We start from the raw sequence: 27,722 nt of genomic DNA on the forward strand, positions 1-27,722 counted from the left end.
ACCGGGTTCGGCTACGTCCGTCCCGCCGCCCGCCCGTTGCCGCCGCCGCCGTCGCCGCGCTCTCGCTTCGCCGGCCGCCGCCTAAGGGGGGCTGGGGCCGGGCCAAGTAGCCGCCGCCGTTGCCGGGATGCCACGGGTGTACATCGGCCGCCTGAGCTACCAGGCCCGGGAGCGCGATGTGGAGCGCTTCTTTAAGGGCTATGGGAAGATCCTGGAGGTGGATCTGAAGAACGGGTGAGGAGGACTGAAGAGGGGCCTGCCGTGTGGGGACGGGGCCCCCGGCGGTGGCGGGAGGCCGCGGGGACGGGAGAGGGACGCCTGCCCCACTAGGAGCTGTTACCGGCCATCTCCGGCTCCGCCATAGTAGCGGCGCCTCGGGGGCGCGGGTAGGCCCCAGTTCCTACTGCGCCTGCGCGGGTGGGGGTGGCGGAGGGATAATGGGAGCGATGGTGAGCCGCTGAGTGGGACGGGGGGGAGGAAAACCCGAGTGGGACGGGGGAGAGGAAAACCCGAGTGGGACTGGGGCTGCGGGCGGGAGGGCACACAGCTCCAGGGCGGCCTGGGTTTTTCCTTCTCGGGCCCTGGGACCGGGGCCTGGTTCGTCTCCAGCGGAGACCGACCTTTCCCGCTCTGAGGGCTGCTGGAAACAGATTTCCTGCTTCCTTTTCACTTCTTACCCAGTTTACTGGATCAGATGGTCACAGCGCATCTCTCCCAGGGACGGGAGCTCTGAAGGGACCAGCCCCCCACCCCCTCCTTCTTTTTTTTAGATTTGCCATGTGCTATTCTTTTTTTGGGCGGGAGACTCTGGTTTGAATAGTCTAGGGACGGTTTCAAAAGTATCGACTTGGGGTTCTGAAAGCCTTCACTGTTCCCTCTACAGAGGTAAATTAAAAGTCTTAGCCACCTATCTTTTAAGACTGCGTACAGTTTCCATGCTGAGGTTTCCGTTCCTCAGCTTGCCAGGAAATTGCTCTGAGGTTGTCGAATTTGTTGGAGAATAGTGGCCACTGTGAGTTGTCAACTCGTTGATGTAGACGGAGACCTAGAGTTAGAAAATTGCTGACTTCCTCCCCGGCTATGGTGTGTTACTTGTATTCTGATCTATCTTGGTAGAGCAGGGCCCACAGGAGCTACAAGTTTCAGGGATAACAGATGAGTCAGGACTGGAGAAGATACTCAACAGGGAAAACGGAGAACCAGGAAATGTTATGTAGGACTTCAAAGACACGGATATTAAAAAAAGGAGTAGGGGAAATATTTTAGGGTACTAAACCTTGTATGTTAGAGAACTCTTGTCTGCCCCCTCCCCTTTTTAAGACCTGCTCTGCAACAGGTCTGACATGACTAGAGTTTATTCCCCAAAGTAATGCTAGCAGCTAACACTTGAGAGGTTTATGAAGTTTTAATTGAACACTGGACAAACATCGTAAGCTAGAATGTACTCAAACTGTTGGCTGAGTTTAAAAAGTCATTTCAAATTGTTAGGAAGAATCACCTTCTTATTAAGGGAAGTGTCCTCCGTCAAGTGTTCATTATGAATGCTAATTTCTTTCAAAGTAGAAGGCTTAGGACTTTCTTCATTTTGTACATTAGAGCTTTCAGCTCTTAAGTTGGGCAGGGGGTTGTTACTGTGATAAATATGTGTCTGAATGATTAAGTTCAAACTCCCGGTTTTCTTCAGAGCCCAACCAAGTTGACAGAATAATTAAATTTTGGGGAAAGCATGGGTTTTGAAAGCAGACAGGCCTGGGTCAAATCCTATCTTCACCACTTACTTTCTATGAACAAGTGACTTCTCTGATTCTGAGTTTCCTCATCCACCAGGAAAAGGAAGATTAGAGATAAGAATTGTAAAGCATTTGGCTTATAGCTGTAAATGGTTTCTGTAATCAAAGGGATCTGACCATGATCCTAAGGAGACAGCTTGTTAAATGTTTAGTAACATGAAAGCATATTTGGTGAGGTCTGTTCTCTAAGGTTACTCAAGTGATAGCAAGAAATGATGTTGATACTAATGGGAAAATAATTAATGGAAACTAATTAATGAAACAAATGTGTTGATAACAACCAAGATGGCTGTTGATGTGCTGAATGAAGGGAGGAGGCAGAAAAACAATTCCACTCTTGAGTAAATTAAGTGCCTACATTTGAATTAAGAAATGCTTGCTCTCTGTTTAAACTCAGAAAGTGAAACTTGGAGCAGTTTGTTTGAAATAGGCTTTGAAGTATGGATTGATGGGGTCTTGAAGTGAAGTGTCTGGGAATAGTGTATGTCCCAACTGGTGATGGTTGAATGAGGAAGAATTTTGAAATACAGTAAACAGCCTAGCTTGGATGAGTCTAACAAATGATCTAGAAGTTTAAAAACATAAATCAGAAACAACTATAAGGTTTTACACTAAACATTCAAAATCACGTGCTCTGGAGGGAGTAGTTGAGCAACCTGAGAAATGGTGATACAGGACGAAGAACCACTGCTCCTTGCAGGACCGTATATACATGGGTCTCTAGGGGGACTATTCATTTTTGCAGTTGTGCAGCTAAACCGTGGGATGCATGAAATCTGCGGTTGAAAGTCAAAGGAATGAGGAATGGGAAGTCATTCTAGGGATTTGAAGGCAGGTGTGACAGACACCAAACTGGTGCACCTCCTGGAAGCATTCAGGAATCCTTGCAGAGGAAAATGACTTCTGAACAAAGCAGATAGTTGTATTTCAAACACAAATTGACTGGAGTAGATGGCAGTAGTGCAGAGGAGTTTAAAAGGATGGCATAATTTAGCAACATATGTAAATTTACAGTCCTGAGAACTTAGGAAGCATAATAGAGCTCCTTGAGAATCACTTTTAACACATCTGGATTGTGATTATAAGTATCTCTGAAACTGAAAAGCAGAATTTGGATGGTTAGGGCTTTGAAGATTGCTGAAGAGTTGGAAATTTGTAGAAGTGAGATTCATCAGTAGACAGTAGATAAGTTGAGCTGAAGGACTGTGTGTAAAGTTCAGAATTAAATAGGCATAATGCAATGGTATAAATAGAAAGGTTGACCAAACGAGGAAGCAGATGAACTCTCCAGAGGAGATTTAGTATCCAGGAGAACCTTTTATGGACCCTCTTGGGATCAGGAGAAGGGAGATGTATACAGGAGTGCATTGCCTGCTTTTATTGTACCAGGTAACCCTAATCTAGATTGCCTTTGTTTTAGAGAACTCCTGGAAAGATGGTTCAATTTGGGACCACGAACACGTGCTGTAAATCTCCCACGACCATTTAGGCCTCTCCAGATCCCCTCTGGTCTCCATCTGTATGTGCCACACTGACTCCAGCAGGAGCACTGGGGGACCAGGGGTCAAGGAAGCAGCAATATTAGCACCCGTTAGAGCCCTGCCAGCTCTGTGGTAACTTTTGCTGTCTTTGATTATTTGTGAATTCTGTGAACTTTCTTTTTTGTTAGTCACTTTTTTCTTTTTTCATATAAAATGTAGATAGGTTTTTAATACAGTATTTTGCCACACAATATTGTAGTCTCGCTCATAGATCTTTATATTTTAATTTTTTCCATATTTTAGTTAGTGAATGAGACAGATCCTATCCTACGATTATTTTATTTGCCTAGTAGCTGGACAGGTAAACCCCCAAACCATTGAGGAGTTGGGGGGGCGGGGGTTGGTTTTTTTAGTTGGTTAAATCTGTGAATTGAAACTCTCCAGGGAAACTTTGCTATAAATTTCAAAACCTGTGTTTCATATTACAGTGAAACTGTGAACAGCCAGAATTTTCAGAGGTGTAATTGGATTTTCATGATATCTAAGTATTACCAAGAAGTTCTTTGTTTTCACCCTTTGCTTAAAATTCCTTCAAGTGGAAGATACCTTAGTTAATTTTTTAAATGTATTAAGGCTTCAGCGAGTTGCATCGTTTTTCTGTTAGTTCCTGAGCACTGTAGGACATTGTTAGGCCTGAGATACTGGGATAGAATCTCTGCCAACCCCAGAACCTACACAGGGATGTTCTCTTTTGACTGAATCCTTGATGAGAGCTTGTTTTTCTTCTTGTTTTTTAAAGAGGCAATAAGGAAAATATAATTGAATTTGAAGTTATTGGTTTCTGGCTAATTGAACTATTCGTTTATTATTAAAAACCCATTCTTGGGAATTCCCTGGCAGTCCAGTGATTAGGACTCAGCGCTTTCACTGCTGAGGGCCTGGGTTCAGTCCCTGGTCAGGAAACTAAGATCCTGCAAGCTGTGAGGTGTGCCCCACCTCCACCCCCAGAAAAAAGCCCATACTTAATTTGTATGACATTTCAAAATACTGTTTTATTTCTGATTAAAAATGACATTCTTTGCACTTAGACTTTGCCTTTTCTTGCATGCACTTCTTCAGCCTCCTCACCTCCCTTTTTCACAAGCTTGGATTCATACTGTTAGGTTCTGTTTTGTAACCTGCTGCTACCTAACAGTCTGATCCTCTTTGTCATTAAGTGATCTCTTGCAACCTAGTTCTTAAGCGCTACATAGTATTCCCACATGTAAATACTGTTTAATATAGTGTACATAAGCGAAACCATGTTGTACGACAAGGCGATTGTCTTTGGTCTTCCACTATTTTGTACATATATAAATATCTTCCATATAAATATGGAAAATATCCTTTATGTAAATCTTAGGGCAGATTCCTAAAAATAGACTTGGAAACAAGAGTGTATACCATTATCCCTCAGTATACTCACAGGATTCGTTCTGGGACCCGTTGCAGATACTCAAGTCTATGGACGCCTAGGTCCCATAGTCCACTCCCCACACCCACAGGTTCAATCAGCCACAGATGTGAAGAACTGACTATACACGTTTTGAACTTTGGCTACCTTTTGGTTTCCATATTATTTATTTATATTTCCACTTGCCATATTTAAGAGTTCCTATTTTTCTGAACTTACTCTTGACCATAATGTTTTAATATTATGACTTTTTAAATTAGAATATCCAAATATATGTGTTAGAAGTTATCTTGCAGCCTTTAAGCCTTATCCATTTAGCTTACCAAGCATAACAGATTGAAGAACTTTTTTAAGAATAACTTTTTGACTGACTAGAAAATAAATACAGGTTCGTTGTAGATAATTTAGACAATACCAAAAGCATGTAGAAGTTATCATTAATAATCCTTTTAACATAGACAAGGTTTTATGTGCAATTTTATGTTCCTCTTTGTATGCTTAATTTTTCTCACATATTCTGTTACATTAAAGTCTTTCACATAAACATCATTTAGTGGCTACCTAAAATCCATTGTATGGCTGAATCATGTTTTACCCAAGCATTCTTCCTAGGTTGTCTCTAAATTCTTGCTGTTGTGTATAACCTTGTGATGGATGTCATGTGCATAAAACTTTGTTTACATTTTTAATCATTCCTTAGAACAGGTTCTAGGAAGTAAAATGCATGTCACAGCAGGAGTGAACACTTTGAAAGCTCTCCATGGGCATAGCCAAATAAGTGTCCAGCAAAGCTACGCCAGTTCCACTCGTACCAGCAGTGCCTGGGCACACCCGTCACAGCAGCTCATCAGCAGGAGCAGTTGTGTTGTTTAAAGTCTTTGTTAGTTTACCAGGTGAAATGGTTGCAGGTGTCTTACAAGAGCTTTTCTTAAATAAGAAATCATGAAAAAGCAGGACTGTGGATTAAGTAGCATCTGTCACTGTTTTGTTCGTAATGTAACTGTTACAAATGTGACCAAGTTGTTTTTGTACTGAAGTCAACATACCTCCAAAAATATATATATATAGTGTATATATATATATATTTTTTTTTTTTCCCTTAAGCTGTGGGTAATTTTTAAATTTCTGTCATTTTAAAAAGTCAGTACCAAGAAATCATACCATGCTGTGATTTGACCAAGTGTTACCTACCACCTTAAACTGCCCTGGCTTGAGACTCCCACTCCTTGTTCCTGGTTTCCCAATCAGTTTGTGAAAAGAATAAACATCTTCTACAGTAACCTGTCCAAGTCATCTTAAATCTCTATTCTCACTTTAATAGCTTGCTCCTCCTTTCCTGATTGAGGTATCAAATGAATTTAAGGGCCACGTGAAATGTTCTTCCCTTCTTAAAAAGTAGGCACAGGATGTAGACTAGATAAAATGTGGTTTGGGTTCACAGGATTTTCTTATTCTTCCACGTAGCCTAAACAGAAGATTGTATTTTGAGTTCCTCAGAAGAAAGATGCTCAAAGCATCTGAGAGAATACTCTTGGGGATAGTATTTATGAATTTGTAAGTTAACACTGAAATTTTAAAATAAACAAGTGTTATCTCTAGTTTGTACTGACAGGGAAACTGAGGCACAGGAATTTAGAGTGACTGGTCCAAGGTCACAGAATGAGTTATTGACAACTCTGGAAACTGAAGATCTGATTTATGCACATACCAGATACAACATGGGCGGTGTAGGTCAAAGCTGCTTTCACGCTGTTCCAGATGGTTCAGTCCTGTCCTTTGGGGCCTTGCCTCCAGGGGTGAGAAGATAGTTCGGGTTCCACTGCCAGAAGTCCTTAGTCTCTCTGCACTGGCTTCCAGCAGACCAACAAGTGAGATAGGTGGTCTGTTTTGTTTTAATGACATTGGCCCTGGGCAGAGACTGCACCTGATTCTCCTCAGGCTACTGTTTGAAGAGCTAAAGGCTGGTGTCAGCTTTGTGATGGCTGAGAACCAGGTAGGATTTTGTGCAGGTAAAAGGCGTAAACAGTCTCTGTTGTGTTGTCATTGCTAGGGCTGTCTGGTCTTGGAGTATCCTGGAGGTGAGGGGTGGTTTGTGCCCTGGATTTGCACGCCTGTGTTTTCAGGAAATGCCCTACATGACTCTTGCTGTATGTGGAGATGAAAGTCTAGAGGTCCTGGAACGGCACCTCTAGATTCCTGAAGAAGCACTCGGGGCCCTCCACCAGGGTCCCCAGCCATGTCTTGTGCCTGGATGCCAGAGGCAGGCCTTCATGAACACCGGCCCCCAAGACCCAGGGTGAGTGGGAGGACTGGAGGCAAAGAGGTGAGCAGGAGGCTCGAGCAAGGGGGTCAGGAACCACAGACCAGATGACTGACTTTGAGAAAAGTTACTTCATGTGGATGAAACAAAGCTATTGATCCATTAATGTTTAAGGAATGTGAAACATGCGTTAAAATATTAAGTGAATTAAATAATTTTCACGGGAAAGGCATCCCCAAGGTAGCACGGGGAGAGGCATCTTTAACCCAAAACAAACAGAGACTGTGAGGCGGTTATGAGGGACGTGGAAAGAGCCAAGATGGTCCCAAGAGGCATAACCTCTCAGAGGCTTTAACGTCTGTCACCCTGCTTGTAGTGTCGTTTAGAGGTAAGTACAAACTGGTTTTGTTTGTAGCTTTGGTGTGGATCCAGATAGTGTTGTCTGCTGAGTGTACACCTTTGTTTCATTAACTGCAAGTAACAGTGATTGTATCTTCCATTCCAAGAGTTTTATTCTAAATCAGCAGTACGACTTTCATCTCTTTGAGTTCTTTTAAACTGTTTTTAATTTGTGATCGAGTCTTCATGAACTTCAAGTGTGTCATCAGAGAGTAAAGTTAGTCTCTCAAGTCGTGTCCAACTTTCTGTGACCCTGTGAACTATACAGTCCGTGGAATTCTCCAGGCTAGAATACTGGAGTGGTAGCCTTTCCCTTCTCCAGGGATCTTCCCAACCCAGGGATCAAACCCAGGTCTCCAGCATTGCAGGCGGATTCTTTACCAGCTGAGCCACAAGGGAGACCCAAGAACACTGGAGTGGTAGCCTGTCCCTTCTCCAGTGGATCTTCCCACCCCCAGGAATCGAACTGGCGTCTCCTGCATCACAGGTGGATTCTTTACCAACTGAGCTATCAGGGAAACCCCATCAGAGAATAGTTGACCTCTTTTGAGACTTCTTAATTTCATTTACCCTTAATATTGATAAATGTCAGGAAATTGAAATGGATGCAGGTGTGATTGTGTTTACCCTCCTTTAAGGAAAGCAGCCCTGTTGACTTTAAAGGTCACAGTGATACATTCCATTATGACAGAGGGGTTATGGTTGTGATAGATTGAGCCACAAACTATTTACAAGTGTGTTGCTTACTAGGGGTAGTCCCATTTTGTAGGGTAGGAATATGGTAACTGCATATGAAAGGGAATTTTCTTAGTTCATTTTTGAAATAGTTTGGATAGTTGAAAAAAAAAATGGTAAATAAGCTCATAGACCGGTTGCCCAGTAAAACTAGGTTTGAATTTGGTTATAGATTCCCCTCTTCCTCCTGCTTTCTGAAGGAATTTTGTATTATCACTTAGTTTTTAGAATAATGATTATGTCTGTTCTTTTTTCTCACTCCAGTATGTGAATATTCCCTCAGAGATGGGCTGGTCTTCTTAATGACTATATCATCTTTCTGTATATTCCTTGACTGGTGTTGAAATGTTGGTAATTGACATACAGGTTTGGTTCCACTAGTAGCTTAGAGAATGTTCGCAACTTGTCAGTATTAGTACACATCAGATGCAGAAATGATATTCCTTGTCATTTAATATTTCTCATAAGATGTTAATATTCATGTGGGCATTAGTCTTCCACAGCACGTAATTTGATGTAGCTGGTTTTCTGTGCTAGAGCTTACATTTCTCAAACTGTCTGCTCTATGGAGCACTTCTTTCCACTGGCATGGAGACAGAAGAGCATGGCAATAGTGTTAATATTAGGTGAGGACCTAGGTCTAAAGAATCCCAGATATTGGGTTGCCTTTATTTAACTGTTCTAAGTCTTCATTTCTTCATCTGTGAAATGATCAGGAAAGCTCACAGTTGTAAACATTATTATAGGGAATAATAATATTATTATATGAAAAGGGAAGGAGGTGGGCTAGAATAGTCATGTTAATAGTGGTTTGGAAAAAAGAACAAAACAGTGGTTTGGAGTTAAATTATAGATGCCTGTCATCTGCAAAGTATTTTTCTAGTTGGTGCTATAATCATTGTTTAATTGAAAGTCTGTAAACCTTATCATATTCTTTGATTTCTGGTCTGTTTTTTTTCCCACACCATTCATGCTTATATTTTTTGGTCCCAGTTACCATTCCTTACAAAACTAATTAAACGCATCCTTAAGTACATAATACTGTCAATGTCCATTCACATTTACCACCTCTAGGCCCAACTTTCCATCATCTCTATGCTGGTCTAATTTTTGCTGAGCCTTAAAACCAAAGACCGATTCCAGGGGTTAATATGGGGCCTCCAGAATGGGGACTGCACAGAATAATCTTATTTTTCCTCTATTCTTCTAGTCTGTTATGTTCTGAACCCACACATGTTTTCGGAAGGACCAGATGGCTGACACTGGCTAATGGGAACCAAAAGAGGAGTGAAAGTAACCTGGTTGTCACATACCCCAAGCTTAGAGGTTCTTCACCTGCCCCAACATCAATTTCTTTTTTGCTCTGGAGAATTTACCCGACTGTATCAAAAAAAATGTTAATATAGCCTGGCTTATCTGAGATTAGATTATCAAGCCAAGCAGCAGCATTTGTTGAATTTGAAAGAATTACACTCGGGACTGTGGGAGAGAAGAAACACCTGCCTTTACAAAGGCAGTGTGGCCTTGTGGCTAAGAGCTCGGGTTCTGGAGTCAGGTGGGCCTGGGCTCTAGTCCAGCTGTGCTGCCTGGGAGCTCCTGGACTCTGTGCGAATGGCCTAACCTCTCCCAGCCTCATTTTCTCCTTGCAAAGTGGGAGTAGTAGTGCATTCTTCACATGTCATGAAGAATGAATGAAATATTATAGATGAAGTATTTACTTGTGCCAGGCACTATTTAGATAGTAGCGTTTGTTAAAGAGCTCATAATCAAATGAGAAGATAAGCACAAGGAAAAAGAACAAGGCTTGACATTTTTCTACTGTTTGAATTACATTTTAATACTGAAAGAAATATGTGAGACCTAGTCAATTCTGCCTTGATTAAAACTTAATTCCATTATATTCTGTTAAATCTGGTGGAAAAGGAAAAAAAAAGAACAAGGCTTGAAAGGTCACCAAAACATTATCATGTAAAACAAAAAATTGAATAGAAGTGCTAATGGAAGTTTCTGGGACTCATGGAAGAGAATTCTCAAGTCGACAGAAGACGGTGGTTCTGATTCACCTTGTGTGATCAAGGCATTCCAGAGTTAGAGAATGGGTCAACAAAGATCTTTAGGAGTCAGCATAGACCTCTGAGCAAAAGAAGGATACAGCAGCTGGCTTTCCCTGCTACGTTGAAACAGACAAGTTGCCTAAGTAAAAGTAGCCACATTCTAGAGCAAAGTGAGGTGAGACCCTGCTTGTCTACCAGAGAGGAAGAGAGCACCCTGAGAGCCCAGCAGAGGGAGCGCACAGTAGAACGAGGCAGTGCCCTGAGGGGATCACCAGGGGGAGGCAGTCAGGGGCGATGACAGGGCGGTTAGGAGTGAATCTAACGGTCGGGGGACCGAGAAGAGAGGAATCATGAGGTAGGTTTTCTTCTTTGAAGGTGGGGAAAGATCAAGTGCAGACTGAGATGTGGCCAACGTTTGCAGACCAGGAATCCACACTAGCTCTAAGCAGAGAGCTCTTGGTGTGCGGGAACTGCCAGTTTGCCGACGTGAAAAGAGCCCCAGACTGGGTACTGGTGAGCCCTGAAGTCGCACCCCAGCTCTGCCACTCAGTGAGCACGGGTAAGTCATCCACCTTCCACGGGTGGCCGTGATGGCCCTCCCTCCTCGGAGGCTAAAGAGGGAGGCCGGAATGCCCAGAGCAGCCTCCTTCCTGTCTCAGGATAGAAAGGATCTCAGGAACCCACTTTTTGTGGTAGCAGCTCCTAGCAGTGGGTTACATACAACCCCCAGTTACTGGGGTTGTCAAATTGGAACCGTAATCTGTGACCCAGGGCAGTGAATGGGACATTGGTCAATTTTATTTTGAGAGCCTGACCACTGCTTCCCTGGAATTTTGCCGACTTTTGGTATTGGGGATAGTAACACAATTGTCACAAGCTTTCTGAGTTGGCTTCACCTGAGCACTAGAGAGTTGGTTGCAGAAGTGCCTTTCTGCAGTTTTCCCAGCACTTTATGCAGAGAGCAAGAATTTGTTTTTTTATTACAGTCCTGTCCGTGTGCCCCTTTTGCACCTCATGACACAAACTGACTGAAGCGTAGGACCAACACTGAGTGCTTTGAAAGAGAGCTGTTTCGATTCCTGTTCACTGAATGCCATTTCTTTCAGGGTAGATTTAAGGGCTGTGCCCTTAAAGTACATTGCTTTTGACCCTAGTTTCAGGGTTCAAGCCACCCCATGGGTTAACTTCAACAGATGAAAATTTTTCCTTGGCTACAGCAACATCCCTAATCCTGACCAGCCATGGAGAGGTTCGGTTCTTGCCAGTGAATGTGGGAATGGCTCACCACATTGGGAAAACAAAACTCACATCCTGCTGATGTTGGCTGAGGACTGTCATGTCCACATACAAAGAAAAGCATGTGGCACAGTTTTAGGACAAAGGTGAGCAGAGATCCACCGTGGAAAGGGGCAAATGTTTCTTACAGAGCGAGCATCCAAGGCGTGCCCCGCGGTGAGCAGCGCTGGCGGGTGAGGGCAGGCACACGCATGGAGGCTTGCTTCCCCTCGCCCCTCGGCCCCACTCCCCGTCAGTCAGCTGGTGGTGCACACCCCTTCAGTCACCCCCATTCAGGGAAGGTGTTTGGAAGACGGAGGTGGCCCTAAGCCCTCCCTAGAGGGTAAGGCAGGCTCCCCATTCTCTGCAGTAGGACATACAGAGTGGTGTTGGGGACCACTGGCGTAGGTTATTGGGATCAGGGGATGTGCACAATATCCCAACCTCGGGTGGTCATTCTTCTTGGGTGAAAAACTGATCAACTTTTCGAAAACTGAAGTCTTGGAGTACTTCAGTTTTAAAAGTGTGTCATTCCAGCTCCAGCATTTCAGAGTTCTGACTGACAGTCTGAGCAGTCCGTTAGCTGTTGAATGGGGAAGACCTGAGCATTGGCAGTGATGTAAGAATGGATTGAGGTTTAGAACAGCCCACGTAACTCAAAGGCTTTTGTTTGTAGTGTCCAGATTACCTGTCAATATTCAGTAAGAATCATGGTACTCACTTTTCTTAGAAAATGGCAGGGATTCCTCTTCCTTCATTTTTTGACTAGATTTGTCAGGATTAAACATATTCTAGAGGAAAACAGTTCGGGGAAAGGCAGTTGTAAAAGAACACTGAAGAAAGGAATTTTTCTTTTAATTGGAAAGATTTGCATTTAATAGGTAGGCCAGGCTTTTTGTTCCTTTACACAGGTAGAGAGAGAGGACAGATGTAACATCTGAGAGTCAAGCCAGAGGAGGCATACTGGTGGGGTTTTGGTTTGTGTTTTTATCAGTCCCTGCCTTAGAGGGATTTTATAATCTGTCATAGGTTCATTCTCCCAAATTACTTCATCTTCATTCTCATACTAGAGTTACTGAAAGATGGTCATTTTTCATAGAGAAGAGAAAGGATGTCTGCAGCTAGAATTAAGAAATTTATCTGCTAGGTTGTGACCATAAGGCTTGTGTACAGGTCATCTCAGTGGAATGTCTGAGTGCACGCATGCCAGCTCAGTGTGCACGCATGCATGTGTGTATTTTGCATCCCTACTCTGGCAAAGAATTCGAGAGGAGAGTACTTTAGGGGAGAGGAGATCAGTTTCATGGTGGTGGTTTTGTGTTTTTTTTTTTTTTGCTGCAAAGCACAAAGGAATTTTAAGATCTATTTAGAAAGATTCTCTGATGTTATCAGGGAGAGCTTTACTTTCTTAAAGGCACAAAAATTTAATTCAGAGACAAACTATTTAAATAAAACTAAAATTTTGTCCCATCATTAAGCCAGAGGAGGACTAACTTTATCATACTTGTGATGTTAGGAGAAACCTGAGAGATACGTAGTATAGCTCCCTAGGATTCAGAGAAATAAAGTGATTTTAACGTGCTTTCAGAATTGGTTTGCAGTGGAACCCAGACTAAAATCCAGGCCAGTTCCTGCTGCTCCAGTCCTAATGGAGTTCTGAAGTCAGGCCGCAGTCTGAACATCTGCTGTTTCAATTGTTTAATGCAGTGTGCCTCAGTTTGCTCATCTGTAAAACAGATAACGGCACCTGGTTCTTGGGTACCGTGTTTATTAAATAAGTAACGTTTAGTACATAGAGGTTACTTAATAAATATTCAGTACCATTTTATTGTTGCTATCTAGTCTTCTGCCTGATTTAGGGAACTCATTCACTCTATTCAGTGAAGTGAGGTCATCCTTTCAGTAAAACGGATCTACATGAACAGTGATATGGTGGAAGCAGCCACACACTGATCTGATCTGATCTTTGCTTACAGAACAGGAATCACACCAGGCATGGTGTATGGTGCAGGAGGATATTTGGCTTTGTCTTCCAGGCCCACCCAGCAAGTCAGTGACAGAGAAGAGTGACAGTCAGGTCCTGATTTAATCTTGGACTGGACTTTGGCATTAAAACGTTACAGATAGATTTTGTGGCTTTTCAGAGTGGTAGCCAAGATTTTTCTGTGGGATAAATTATATCTTAAGTCAGCTGTTTTAATAGGTGTTTAAGATATCCCCCAAAAATGTGGCTACTAAGTAATCTGCTCATTGGGACTTCTTAGAAATGTAGTAAATATTAGGGAAGAACTGCAGGGGTCCTTTTCTTCTGATGACACAAATGGATCGCTACAACTCAGAGAAAAGTTTTATTGGGAAGGTGTGCCTTGCTTGAGCCTCAGCTGCAGAGAAAGATTGATCACTGTGAGCATTATTATTATTATTATCTTTTTTTAGATAACTGTGTCTCCACTTAGCAGATTGTCACCTTCCCTCAGAGGCAGGATGAGCTCTTAGTGTGCACAGGGTGATCCTGGAGTCTGGGAGGATGCTCTGCCACAGAGTTCTGACCAAAGCATCGCTTATCAACACACATCTGGCTTTCTATTTCAGGTTACTTGCAGGGCTTGGGGTCTTGCGTTCTCTGACTCCCAAGTGGTTGTAAACCCTAGTTGTTTTGAAGAAAACAGGTGTTCTGTGATGTCTTAATATAATCCTCGCAAATCAGCTGTTGTCCTTCTGACATCACATCAAATGAATTAAGGGCATTGAATGGTGCTGAGCCAGTGTGAACGCTTAGAGGGGAGGGGAGGCCACTTCATCATGCCCGTGTTGGATGTTTTCTCTCATCCCTCTGTACTTGGCATCTGGGCAAGTTGGCAAAGCAGACCTGTGACCAGTCTTGACAGTTAAGCAATGTACTTCTGGGGGCAAGGTGTTTTATTATCTATTTAGAAATAAACCAAAGTAGAAAAAAAAATTTTAATCAGCTCTTTAATTTTGTCTCTTAAAGTGATAGCATAGCTTTCCTGAAGACCCACTCTACTTGGGAAAAGACAGCTAGCTGCAGTGTATTTTATCTGTTAGAGATTTTTTATGACCATAAAGCACTTTTTAACATAGTACATTTTACTGATTTTGAGAGGTTTTACTTGCTGTATCAACTATGACAGTTATGGGCAAAACCATTCTTAATACGCTGCTGGGCAGTTCCAGCTCATGGAAGTGTGAACCGTGCTTTAAAGTCTCCATAATCCATAAGCTGAGCCAGGTGTGTTCTGAATTCTGTTCCTGTAGAACGTTTCTTATTAAACCCTGGGTGTTTCTGTGTTACTTTTCTTTAATGGAATTGAGCTTCAGTGACTCTTGAGGTTTGAATGCCACTCACAGACATTTCAGCATAACAAAGTTTTTAGCTGTACATTGTCACCTTGAGAGACTCTTTAGTAAAGGAAGACTTCCTCAGTTTTGGTTCTCTTAACATGTTGCTGAGTACAGCATTACCTGCTAAAGAAAGTGGAATAATTTTGGTCAGGCTGGATGAACTTCTGGCAGGTCTTAGAACTTGTTTTTAGTCTCAGTAGGTTTAAACCCAGAGGGACACCAGTCAGTGTCTGTGTACTTAGCTCTGTTAAAAGTTTAAAGGTGTTGATTGTAACTTGTGTGATTGAGATGGTTTTGATTTTTCAGTATAGACAGTTCTCACAAAGCTAGACTTTTCACGGCCATATCAGACCAAACTAAGTTTATTGATAATATAGTTTATAGGGCGTTTGTTTGACTTTGCTTATAAATATCTTACAAATTTTGCATTTGGGTTTTATAAGTTTTTCCCTTCAACGGGCATTAACAGGATTGGGATAGGAGGTTGTTTTCTTTTGGATCTGTGTTAAACCACCAAACCTGTTTGTTTGCTGGGAAATTCCTAGCAGTACTATGTAAAAGAAGTTTGCACAGTTGTATATAGATTTTAGAGAATTTTAGCCTACCTATAAACATGGAAGTGAATTTGGAATATCGTGAAGAAGAGAATAGCTCCAAATTTTTTTCATTGGTAGTTTTTTCCTAAAAACTAGGGTTAGTCAATTCACCTGTGACTTGTTTAGGTAGAGAAAAGGGGACTTTAAAAGCTTTTTTCTTTCACTGAGGAGAATTACAGTACTTTTTTTAAACTTGGTTTATTATTCCAAGCATGATCTAACAGTTAAGACACAGTGCCTGAATGTAGGTCTAACTATTCTCTAAGATACTACTTTGAGACTAAAGCTAAAAAGATGAGTTTTTACTATGAGTTGAAAGAGCAAATATTCAATCTTGTAGGACTACATATTTTAATACCTTATACCAAGCATCCCTGTGGAGGTCTTTGCAGTTGCCACCAGCTACTTGGGGAACAGAAGAAATGATCTCTATTTAGCCAGCCTCCTACTAGAAATACAGGAGTCAACCTTGAGAAGTCTCCCTGCCCTTTTGCGTGCCCATGGACACAAAACTGAATGGTTTCAGCTAAAGGGAAGAGAAAGCTGAGCCGTAGTTTGCCAGACCTGCCGAACCTTTGCTAAGCATGAGCCTCAGTGCTTTCTCTTTGTGTTAGTGAAACCGGTGTCAGAATGGTACCAACCAGGATTTTGTTTGCTCTTTTCTAGATATGGGTTTGTGGAATTTGATGATCTGCGAGATGCAGATGATGCTGTTTATGAACTGAATGGCAAAGACCTTTGTGGTGAGCGAGTAATTGTTGAGCATGCCCGCGGCCCACGACGAGATGGCAGTTACGGTTCTGGACGCAGTAAGCATTTAAAGGGCATTTGTATCGGTGACATGCCTCTGTTATTAAATGTTAATTTTTTAATTAATTGATTAATGTTACATTAAAATGTATTGATTATTTAAGCCATTTGATTTATAAATTATGTATCTTTAAATGTAAAATTGTAAATAAACATCTTTAATAATGTTTAATTTTAATTAAATTGACATAAATTTCTTGTTTTAATACTTTATAAATATGTTTAATGATGTGTGTTTGTGTTGTTGTTTTTTTTCTCTGTAATGCAATTGTTTAACATAGATTTAACAAAGACCTCAATGTTTTAATTAAAAGAATCCTTTGAGGCTAAGATGACTGCCTGTTCCATTTGCTGACCTTGGGTTACCTTTCCATGCGTGGCTCTTTGAACCATTGTGGCCCTTGGCTGACCAAAAACAGGAAGCCATGTGACGACCGCAACCTTTCCCCATTAGACCTGGGTGGTGAGGATCCCAAGGGTTAGACACAGATGAGATTAAACTGAAATAGGTGCCTGAAAACTTTTTTTTTCCATATAAAATATTCACAAAAATTTTAATCACTGTGAGTAACACCAGTAACCGATTTAGTAATTTGGTTACTTATTTCTAAATTGTTAATAATTTGTAATTTATGCATGTTAATTTTAAATATAAGTATTAATGAATATATATACTTACAACTTTGTAAATTAAATTAAATTTTCGTGTTAGCTGATTGCTTATTTTAATCTAGATTAGAATTAAGGGTGGGGATAGAGTTAAAATATATATATTCTTTGGGGTGGGGGTAGATGGTATATTTAATAAGGGGAATGTGTGCTGTGTTGTTTTTTCTTTTTCCTCCACTGAAGTAATCTCATCTATTTGAACCTTCCAAAGGTGGATATGGTTATAGAAGAAGTGGCCGAGATAAATACGGCCCTCCTACACGCACAGAATACAGACTTATTGTGGAGAATTTGTCAAGTCGCTGCAGCTGGCAAGACCTAAAGGTTTGGGCCCTGTTAACCTTCTGGGATACAGTTGGGCAGGAGTTAAGTTTGGGAAAGAGGTCATTTTATACAGGCCCAGGCACACCGAGAAAGCTTTCCCAGAGTATCGGAAAATTTTCCAATTAAAGTTTCCACAGGAACACAATCAGAACCTCACTATCCTGTATGTTACAGGACCGGCATGCTGGGGACAGCCTATGTTATATGAAGTTTTCTCTGTGGAGAATGTTACAGAGAGATCACAGTGTAGTTTTGCCCTAATAAAAGAAAAAATTACAACTAACGGTGTTTCCTGCAATATTAGTTGTAATATGCAAGTTTGTGTCCGCTTCCAACATAGAGCCTCACTGGTGCAAATAACTGTCTGACCCATGTTCTTTTCTAAGATTTATTTGTTTTTCATCGAATCTGTTTATTGTTGTTATTTGTTTTGGCCATGGAGCTTGTGGGATCTTAGTTCCCCTCTTCCTGCTGAAGACCGAACCTAGGCCCACAGCAGTGAAAGCTCGGAGTCTTACCCACTGGACAGCCAAGGAATTCCCTATCCTGAAAAAGCTGTAATCTCAAAAGGGAGAAAACCTTATTGAGTAGTGTCTTAACCTGAGTGGTCTTAGGAGGGCAAATGTAAAGGAGGATTGGAGTTTCCTATCTCACTTCTTCTTAAACAAGTCATCTCGAGCAAAATGAGTGGGTATACTTAGGTTCATAGTTAGGAATCCTTCACATTCAGGTAGTCTTAACTTATCAAAGTGCTTTTACATCTTTTTTTTTTTTAAACTGCTCTCAACAGTCTTTAGCTGACAAAGATGAGATATAGGAAATGTTAGTTCACAGTTGGTCTTAGCAGAAGAGCTGGGATTAAAACATATGCTGGTATTTTTTTCTAGCACACTGTTGGTTGTCAGCATTACAGCAGGCCCTTACTGAGTGTCTGCCAGCAAGACTGTTCCCTTAAGAAATGACTCCAGTATTCTGAAAGTTAAGAATTGAACATTATGAATTAAAACTAGAAAGACTTTCAAATTTGGGGTTAAAATGGAGCCTGGCCAACATCCTCAGTTGGTATTATGCTTCCATGCACTTGGCAATTTAACTCAGGAGAGGAGAGCAGTTGATTTCCTAGGAAGGCAAGGGAGCCTTCAGAGCAGGACTTAGGAGCCTACCTGCCTGGGTGGATTCCCAGCTCTGCCACTTACTGGTTATTTTACTTGAGTAACTTACTTTCCTCTTGGGCCTCATACTGTTGAACTATGAAGAAGATTAATATTCACGTCTGTTGACAAAATAATGCATTTTTATATGAAAAATTGGAATGGTTCCAGGCACAATAAATGCTAGCTATTAACCAAGAAATGCAAAATAAAATAAGCGAAAGGAATACTGTCAGTTTTTAAAATGTGTAAATGCATGCTACCCACTGGTGATGTTGAGATGAACTGCAGAGAATTGGTCGTTTCACCCACGGTGTGGGTGGTACTAAGAATTACGTTCCGAAGTCTGGATGTTATGTTCAGATCCCAGCTCCTTCGCTTAATATTAATACCTGAATGATCTTGAACAGTTTGCTTAATATCTCTTGTATTTCATTTTCCTGTAAAATGAGAGTAATGATTGTATCTACCTCATGTGACTGTATATAGGACTGCATTAATTAAATCCTGCTTATCAACAACATTCAATATGTTAGGAGCTGTTATTAAGGATTTGGAAGTATGGCAGTATCTCACCTTGCCCAGGATAGTCCCAGGTGTGGCATAACATCATAACATTTTCCTTACTCTTTAAGATGTATGCCAGTTTGGATGATAAATCATTGATATATGGGCCTTGTGCCTTTTGCCCAGAATCACCAGTCCTGCAAATAATTCAGTTGAAGTAAAGAAATTTTTGTATGAAGATGTTCATTGGTAGATTATGAATAGTAGCAAAAGACTATATGTAAAGCCTAAAAGTCCCAACAGTTAGGAAGTATTGGACACACTAATTATGAAGAATGTAGGTCATGTTAAGACATGTATACGTTTTATGACACTGAGCAAAGAAATAGTATCAAACAGCATATATTCAGTGTTGGTAACTTTGTAAAATATGGAGAGGAAAGCAATAACAAAAACGAATTGCTATGGGATATTTATGTATTCATTCCACAGATACTTATTTTGGGGTATATTTTATGTATAAACAAACATGGGGAAACTGGCCACAAGACCCCAAGTTTTAAATTTATCCAGATTTCGTTTTCTTTTTAAACACTAATCACATCTCCTGTGTTCATCTGGCATGTTGGTTGTATTCTCTCCAGCCAACCAATTGGATTATATTAAGTCCTCAAAGAGAAAGAGCAAAGAGCTTTACAGCAGTCATTGCAGAAGCCAGGGCTGGACAACACTGTTCTGTTGTCTTTTTGTCTTTACCAATCCATTATGATTTTGTTTACATTTTACCTTAGATGTTTATCAACAACTATACATGTTTTCAATAAGAATTTATAATGAAATGTAAAAGACTTGACTTAAATATAGTTAAGTTTGAGTTTCTAAAACTTCTATAATCAGAGAACCTACCACTAAAAAAATTGGGAAATGATGGTTAACTAAAATTTATATTCAAACAAAACAGTTTACAGGAACTGTTAAATATTTATTATCTCTACTACCCACCTAATGTCTGATTCTTTAAAGAACCTCAGTAAATAGTTGGTGTGTAGCTGGAAATACCTAAGGTCAACCTGAGAAACCTGGCATTTCTTCTTAAAGGCAAGGGGAAACTTTCATGATGATGTTTGTGTTAGGTATTTTCATAAAATGTGTCTCAACCTATTCCGGGATTTTGTTTTTCTTAGGATTATATGCGTCAGGCAGGAGAAGTGACTTATGCAGATGCCCACAAGGGACGCAAAAATGAAGGGGTGATTGAATTTGTGTCTTACTCTGATATGAAAAGAGCTTTGGAAAAGTTAGATGGAACGGAAGTCAATGGCAGAAAAATCAGATTAGTTGAAGACAAACCTGGCTCCAGAAGACGCAGGTCCTACTCCAGGAGCCGGAGTCACTCAAGGTACTGTTGATGGCTTCAAGTGTTTAAGCTTGCTATAAATTCATTAATGAACACGTGTTGTTTAGTCGCTGAGTCGTGTCCCACTCTTTGTGACTCCATGGACTGTAGCCCACCAGGCTTCTCTGTCCATGGGATTTCCCAGGCAAGAATACGGGAGTGGGTTGCCATTTCCTTCTCCAAGGGATCCTCCCAACCCAGGGGTCAAACTTGAATCTCCTGCATTGCAAGTGGATTCTTTACCATTGACCCATCTGGGAAGCCCCAAAGAGCACATAGATAATCCATTTTTATTGTCCTGTGGAAGTCTCCAGTACTGTGGTTCTATCTGCTTCAGTAACTCAGAACTTTGACCTGAACATTTATTTGTAAAACTCTTGAACACTTTTGTCATGAGTACAAATAGAAGTAAAGTCCTTTCTCTGAGGCAGGTATCAGTGACCTCCTTTCACATTTATTCCTGAGTCCCCTAGATTATACTATTACTGGGGGCAGCATGACCACTGGCCCATTGGCTACTCTCCCAGATACTCCAGCTACTCAGGAACGGAGACTTTGTCTTATTCAGCAGCTGCTCTGCAGATGGACCAGACACTTGTAAATAAGACAGATACGGTCCATGCTCTCATGAAGCTCAGTCTAGTGGAGATGATGGGCATTGAGCAAATAATTACTATCGTGCTTAGGATGTTAAAGGAAAAGTATATAGCCCAGCTCTGAAGAACTGGCAGAGACTTCCCTGAGGATATGTCATAGAAACTGATCCCTAAAGGCTGTGTTGGACATGATGGGCAAAGAGAGGGGGTAATGCCTTTTTAGCAGAGAAGACAATGTTTTTTGAAGGCCCTGGTGGGGGAATGGACAAAGCAGAGGAGAGCAGCTTGTGATGAGACAGCAGAGAGCCAGTTCCTGCTGAGCCACAGGCCAGGTTGAGGGTTAAGAGCAGTGAGAAGGCATTAAGCCTTCCAGGTTTTGTTATTTTGTTTTTTAACTTTTTATTGTGGACAATATTAAATATATAAAACATTAGAGAAAATATGAACCTCAGCCCCCTTATACTTATTGCCCATCCAGCTTCAGTACTTTTTATTTTGCCCGTCTTGCTTCATCACCCCCTCCTGCTACACTGTTTGAAGGCAAGTCTAGACATCCTGTCATTCCGTCTATAAATACTTCAGTGGGTATCTAACCTTTGAAATAAAATAATGAAGCCACGTCACAACACATCTGTGTTCAGCTTTCCTCAGGTGCCTCATTACACTTGTATGTTTGTAGTTGGTTCACATTAGAATCCCAGTAGGTCTGCACATTGCAATCAAATGACATGTGTCTCAGTTCTTTAAATCACAGCTATCTCCTCCTTCACTCTCCTTATTCTCCATGCATTTAGTTGTAGAAGAAACGGTGTTCTGTTTTGAAGATTTTCCACAGTTGAAAGTTTGCAGATTGTATTTTTCTGGTGGTGTAGACACATCCCTCTATCTTATCCCCTGTGTTTCCCATAATGTTGCAGTTAGATCTTGAGGGCGCGTAGAGTAAGGCCAGGATTTTAGCAGGGGCTTTGTACTTGTGTTGCATCCCTTGTGTGGGATCTGGATGTCTCACTCTGGATGATGATAACGTTTATCGGCGGGAGCTGCCCATCATACAGCTCCGCAGCAGCAGCCCCCCCAGTGTCAGTGTCTGCTGAGCGTCACCGCTCAAACCATTCAGCAGCAGTTGTAGCAGGATGGCTGTCTAATTTTCTCATTCTTTGTGCATTTAAAGGCATTAGTTCTGTGAGAGATGATTTCCCTCTCATATACCCTTTTGCTACCACCCTAACAAAAAATTTGTATAAGAAAAGGAAAATAAAAGTTGATACCTTTATTTACCAGTTTGCAGAATATTGAATGTGCCAAGCAACACCCAAAAGTGGTGATGAGGTTGCTTGTTTAGCATCATTTTGAATAAATTATTGGATCTTTGTATATTTAGTGTTTGATGCATTGCAGTCAATTTTTTAGTGACTCAAATTATTGGCTCAGATTATTCTGTCTTTGGTCATTGGGAGCCCTTCAAGCTGGCTTCTGTGTCTTTTGATTTTGTTTGATTTCTGTGTGAATGTGCTTTACTAAATACTTACCCAAATTTTTCATTACAACATTTTTAAACATTAAATATTGACAGAATAGTTCATGAGCATTCATGCCCTCCCCATAGCTTCAACAGTGCTGAAAGTTTGCCTTTCTCTGTGTTTATAGACCCACCCTATGCGCTTATTTTGCTGTACCATTTAAAGAGAAGGTGTAGAAACTGACACTTCATCCCTAACTAATAATATGTCTCCAAGAATGAGATTAACCACACTTATATTTTTTTACCTAACAACGTTAATGGTGATTCCATAAAGTCATCTAATGTCCAGGTCGTATTCAGGTTTCCCCAGTTGTTCATTGATGTCCATGGAGCTGTGTTTTCTCCTGGCCAGGATTCATCCAGTCATGTGTTGGAAGGAGTTGGGTCTCTTCAGTCTGAAGTAGCCTGCCTATATCATTCCCCTCTCCCACCCCATGACATTTACTTTTCTTAGTCTCTTTTTTTAAATACTGCCCCACATTCTGAATTTATGTTTTCTCTTTATATTGTTGAACTTATACTTTATTCCCTGAACTTCATAAACTGGAAGTTAGGTCTAGAGGGATGTGATTAAGATACAGATTAAGTATTTTGAGCAGTTCTTTCTTAGATAATAGTGTCCAGAAATCTTTGAAAGTCTCTGTCATGGTGATAAGTCCCATCTTTGCTTTTCCTGCAAAGGCATTGGTCATGTTCCCCAAGGAGCCCTGGTTGCTTTTGATAGGAAATGATAGAGTCTACAGTCTTGGTACTAAAGGTTTTTTAAACTTGAAGTGTACAGTTGACCCTTGGACAAGTGGGGTTTGGGGCACCAACCATTCATATACAGAGTTCCCACACCCATGGATTCAACCAGCTGCAGCTGTGTAGTATTGCAGGCCATACTTATTGAAGAAAACCCCATGTGTAAGGGGACCCAATGCAGTTCAAACTCATGTTCTTCAAGAGTCAACTGTATTTAAAAACAACTCTCTGATCTCAGTGAATTGTATGACTAAGTGAAAGGCAGAGGTGTATTCAGGAAGGCCACTTAGGGGTCTTTGTGGTAGCAGGGAGAGTGGTGGTGGCTTGGGCAGGGCGGGGGGCGGCCGACGTAGTTAAGTGGAGAAGATAAAGAGGAGAGTCGCCAGTGCAGAAGAGAGTGAGGGAGGGAGGCAAGTCCAGGATGGCTGTGGTTTCTGGTGCCAGGAGCTGGTGAAGCACAGTGGCATCGGTGGGAATAAGGAAGAAACCCAGCAAAACAGCAGGTGCCGGGGAAACGGGCGTTGGGGATTGGAGGAGTGTTTGCAGGTGACTATCTCTGGGCCCAGTGCGTGGGAGAGAGTTCGCTTTCAGCTTGGTGTCTGGAAACTTCCAGGGTGGTGCATGTTTGGTTGAAAAGATGTCTTAATTGACTATTCACTCAGTGTTTTGTCAGCAAGTATTAAAAGTACATATTTGTTCCCCTAGGTCTCGCTCTCGAAGCAGACATTCTCGTAAGAGCAGAAGCCGGAGCGGCAGCAGCAAAAGCAGTCATTCTAAGAGCAGATCCCGGTCCAGGTAGGCGTTCCTGGAATTCACACAGGGCCCACCTGCACCTGGTCCCGCTTCGGTGGTCACTGTGTTCCCAGCCTTCCCTCACCCCAGTTTTCTCAGCTCTAGGACTGCAGTCGTGGGGGTTCGGAAGGCAGTCCTGGGCCAGAACGAGCCGGGCCTTCCCTTGTGGGGCAGAGCTCCACAGGTAGCTGTAGTCCATCTCCTCTGACGGGGCCTGAGGTTTGAAGTCCCACGCAGCGTCCCTGTCTCCCCAGGTCAGGCTCCCGTTCCCGGAGCAAGAGCCGCAGCCGCAGCCAGAGCCGTAGCCGCAGCAAGAAGGAAAAGAGCCGCAGCCCCAGCAAGGACAAGAGCCGAAGCCGCAGCCGCAGCGCCGACAAGCGCCGCAGCAAGAGCAAAGACCCGGCGGAGGAGAAGGTGCAGAACAGCGACCGCACCGGCAAGTCCAAGAGCCGCAGCCCCAGCCGGCACAAGAGCAAGAGCCGCAGCCGCAGTCAGGAGAGGGGCGCGGAGGAGGCGCGGGGCAGCGCCAGCAGGAGCCGAAGCAAGGAGAAGAGCCTGCGCAAGAGCCGCAGCCGCAGCCAAGGGGGCAGCCGCAGCCGGAGCCGCAGCAAAAGCAAGGACAAGAGGAAGGGGAGGAAGAGGAGCCGGGAGGAGAGCCGCAGCCGGAGCCGCAGCCGCAGCAAGAGCGAGAGGAGCCGGAAACGGGGCGGCAAGCGAGACAGCAAGTCGGGCAGCGGCGGCGGGAGCGGCAGCAGCAAGAAGAAGAAGAAGGACGACGCGGACCGCTCGCAGTCCCGGTCACGCTCGCGCTCGGGCTCCAAGGAGCGGGAGCGTGCCAAGTCCGAGTCCGGCCAGAGGGAAGGCCGAGGGGAGGGTGAGGATGCCGGCGCCAATCAGGAGACCCGGTCCAGGTCGAGGTCCAATTCCAAATCGAAACCAAACCTTCCGTCAGAATCACGCTCCAGATCAAAGTCCGCCTCAAAAACCCGGTCTCGGTCCAAGTCTCGGTCCAGGTCTGGGTCCAGATCGCCCTCCCGGTCTAGATCCAGGTCTCACTCGAGGTCCTAACTGGCCACGGCCACAGCTGGAACTCCCCGAGACGTCTTTTTGTACATGTTTGGTAGCGTAGCACAAGTGATTGGAGTAGAACATACGTCACTACTGTACATTTTTAATTCCCCTAATGGTGTGTCTACAATTGTTAAATCTAAGTGCTTCCTCTCCATAAAGCCGCCTGGGGCCAGGCCTTCCTGCTCGACTGAAAACAATCTTCTCTTTGAAAACCCCTTTTACTCATGGCCCACGGTAGAATATCCAGAATGCCTTGGCGTTCAGGCCTGGCCTTTCCTACAGGGAGCTCAGAACCTGGATGGCTTTAAGGCTGGAATGATGTCATAGGTAGGTATGGTGAGTTCAACCATTTTGCCCTTGAATTGATGCCCTTTGATGTATGCCATTTAGTGAAAGTGCTAAGTCTTAAGTTTCCTACCACTTTGGTTTCATATTTTTGGACTTAACAAAGTTGTGAATAGCAAGCACAGTCAAGGAAAATTGATACCTGCAGTAACCCATAGGAAATAAACTGTAGAGTTCCATATTCTGGTATTGTGATTATATTGTTTTATATTAAGAAAAGAAAAGAATTTTTTTTAATTTTATTTTTCCCCGTCTTGCAAAGTATAGTGACCCCTGTTTCCATTAAATTTGAATAAAGACTATTTTTGCTTGACAAAATTTCATGGTGCTTGAAGTTATGTTTTCTGATCTTTCTTGATATCTTTTTCTTAGCATAAAAAGTTCATGGTATTATCGCTGTTTTGTTCCTTGAGATCACCCACGGGTAGGAAGCCAGCACTTTGCCTGAAGGATTTTTCTCACCCAACAGAATATGGTCACGTTTCCTGGAAATTTATAATTCCTTCCTCTCAAGACACTTAGAGCCAAGCTGATGAGAAAAGAATCAGTTTAGCAACTCAGCATCACTGGGTGAGCTCCTGAACACAGTTGTCTCTTCTGTGCTATTTGTTGAGGGTCTTGCCGTGATCCGTCTGAAGCGTGTAGTACATCGTCTTAGAATTGGGCTTAATCAGAACCGGAAGAAAAACCATTCAGGAACTTTGTCCCATTTGTCCTCTGCATCACTTGTCTGACCCGTCTCTAGAGGAGGTTCCAGAGATACAGTGCTTCTGGTCTGGCCTCCACCCTTGAGGGGCTGTAGAAAGGCATCCGTCAAAGCCGCAGGGAAGCTGGAGGGCCTGTGTGGCTCTGCAGCGAGCTTGGGAGGAGAGAGCGCCACTTTGCAGACTGCACGCACTGGGGGCTGTTCCTAGGCTTAAAATACCGTCCTGGGCCTGTTATAGACCACACCCTGTACGACTCACAGGGAAGACCCCGTCAGTGTTTCTTGCCCTCCTGGAGTTTGGTTGCAAGTGGTAAATCCCACTAGGGTAAAGCGGGCACTCGGAGAAGGGAGTTGGAACTTCCCCTAGGTTCAGAGGCATCAAGGAGGAGACAGCACTTAGGCTGAACCTTTGGAGACGGTGGGTGGGATAGGAGGCCTTATTGAAGGAAATGGTTGTGAGCAAAGCCGGGGAGCTGGGAAAGCATGGGGAATAAGAGAAGGAGGTTTGTCAAAGTGGATCAGGTCAGAGGACTTGTAAATTTGTGGAGGAGGAATTCGGCCTTTGGGGAATGTAGAAGATACGTAAATAGAGAAGGCAGGTTGTAGAGCTGTGCTGCTGGAAGGTGGACCTGAGAGCTTTCCCTGCAATCCTGTGTCATCCTGACAACGTGACAACTCCGGCCAGTAGACCTCCCAGTGCCTCAGATTTCAGGTTGGTCTCCAGTTGTCGTTTAGTCACTAAGTCATGTCCAACTCTGTGTCTCCAGTTGATGACAAGGATTCAACATCCCTTAATTTTATCCCTGTAAGGCTGTGAACATCTGTTTGAGGGGGTTTTTTCTTCCAAGTTTAAATTTTTTTAAGCCTAATTTTTAAAAATTCACTCCAATTTTACAGTCTCTAACACAACTTTCTTTTCCCAAATTATCATTGTTCATACTCACTTTTAAACAGTTATGTTGTGTTCATATAATTGAATGAACTTTGTCATGATGTCCACCTGCTCCCAACAACTGCTAGGTTAACATTGGTAGCTTCTGTGGACCAAGCTCTGTTTTTGCAACTGCTGTGATTAAATTTGAATTGCTCTGTCACTTCATCAAGACTCAAAGGCATGCCTGGGAGTGCCCATTTGGCCAAACCAGGTCGTCGTCATCCCAGATCCTAGATGCCAAAGAGCAGTAAAAAGGGTGGCTCATTTTAGCGTCTACGATGCAGAACGGTACATTCATCCCCACAAAAATGCATTCAGTAGGGAATTTCCCCAAAATTGGACCCCGCCAAAGAAATACAAATGCCCCTATAAGTCAACTTCAGGATGCTCAATATCCTGAAGTACCCTTCTTTTCATAGTTGATCTGCCTCTCCCCTGCCTCCTAAAAAGAGTGAAAGACAAAAATAGGAACAGAGTAGAAAACTAGCAAATGTGGTAGAAAACTATGTCAGTAACCACTTCAAATAATATTCTAAGTAACTGGGTTAAAAAAACAAGACCCAACTATATGTTGTCTTTATTATTTAAAATGGGTTTCCTGTAGACATAGTAGAAGTAAAGGTGTACAGGAAGATACCATAGTAACACTAATCAAAGGGTAACTATTTCAAACAAAGCAGACAAGAGCAAGGAAAATTATCAAGGACAAAGGCACTGCATAATGATAAAGGGGTCAGTTCTCCAAGAAG

General features: G+C 42.6%; 1 protein-coding gene across 4 annotated transcripts; it reads left to right on the forward strand.

Moving 5' to 3' along the window:
* SRSF4 (serine and arginine rich splicing factor 4) lies at window positions 1–25,651 on the forward strand. Of its 4 annotated transcripts, XM_010802598.4 has the most exons (7): window positions 530–10,731; window positions 11,390–11,554; window positions 16,073–16,215; window positions 17,097–17,209; window positions 20,052–20,266; window positions 23,831–23,920; window positions 24,172–25,651. In XM_010802598.4, the coding sequence occupies exons 2-7, from the start codon at window positions 11,490–11,492 to the stop codon at window positions 24,983–24,985; spliced, it is 1,440 nt and encodes a 479-aa protein (XP_010800900.1). In that variant the 5' UTR covers window positions 530–10,731; window positions 11,390–11,489; the 3' UTR covers window positions 24,986–25,651.
* The last annotated feature ends 2,071 nt before the right edge of the window (window positions 25,652–27,722 follow it).

This window comes from Bos taurus, chromosome 2, assembly GCF_002263795.3.
Source record: "Bos taurus isolate L1 Dominette 01449 registration number 42190680 breed Hereford chromosome 2, ARS-UCD2.0, whole genome shotgun sequence".
Classification (NCBI taxonomy): domain Eukaryota; kingdom Metazoa; phylum Chordata; class Mammalia; order Artiodactyla; family Bovidae; genus Bos; species Bos taurus.

What these genes read in the sequence shown, in the direction of transcription:
- SRSF4 (XM_010802598.4), top strand. Translation starts at nt 11,490, where the DNA reads ATGTTGGCTGAGGACTGTCATGTCCACATACAAAGAAAAGCATGTGGC. An exon ending in GGCACAGTTTTAGGACAAAG is followed by an intron (nt 11,555 to 16,072) that starts GTGAGCAGAGAT and finishes GCTCTTTTCTAG; the next exon opens with ATATGGGTTTGTGGAATTTG. An exon ending in AGGAGCCGGAGTCACTCAAG is followed by an intron (nt 20,267 to 23,830) that starts GTACTGTTGATG and finishes TTGTTCCCCTAG; the next exon opens with GTCTCGCTCTCGAAGCAGAC.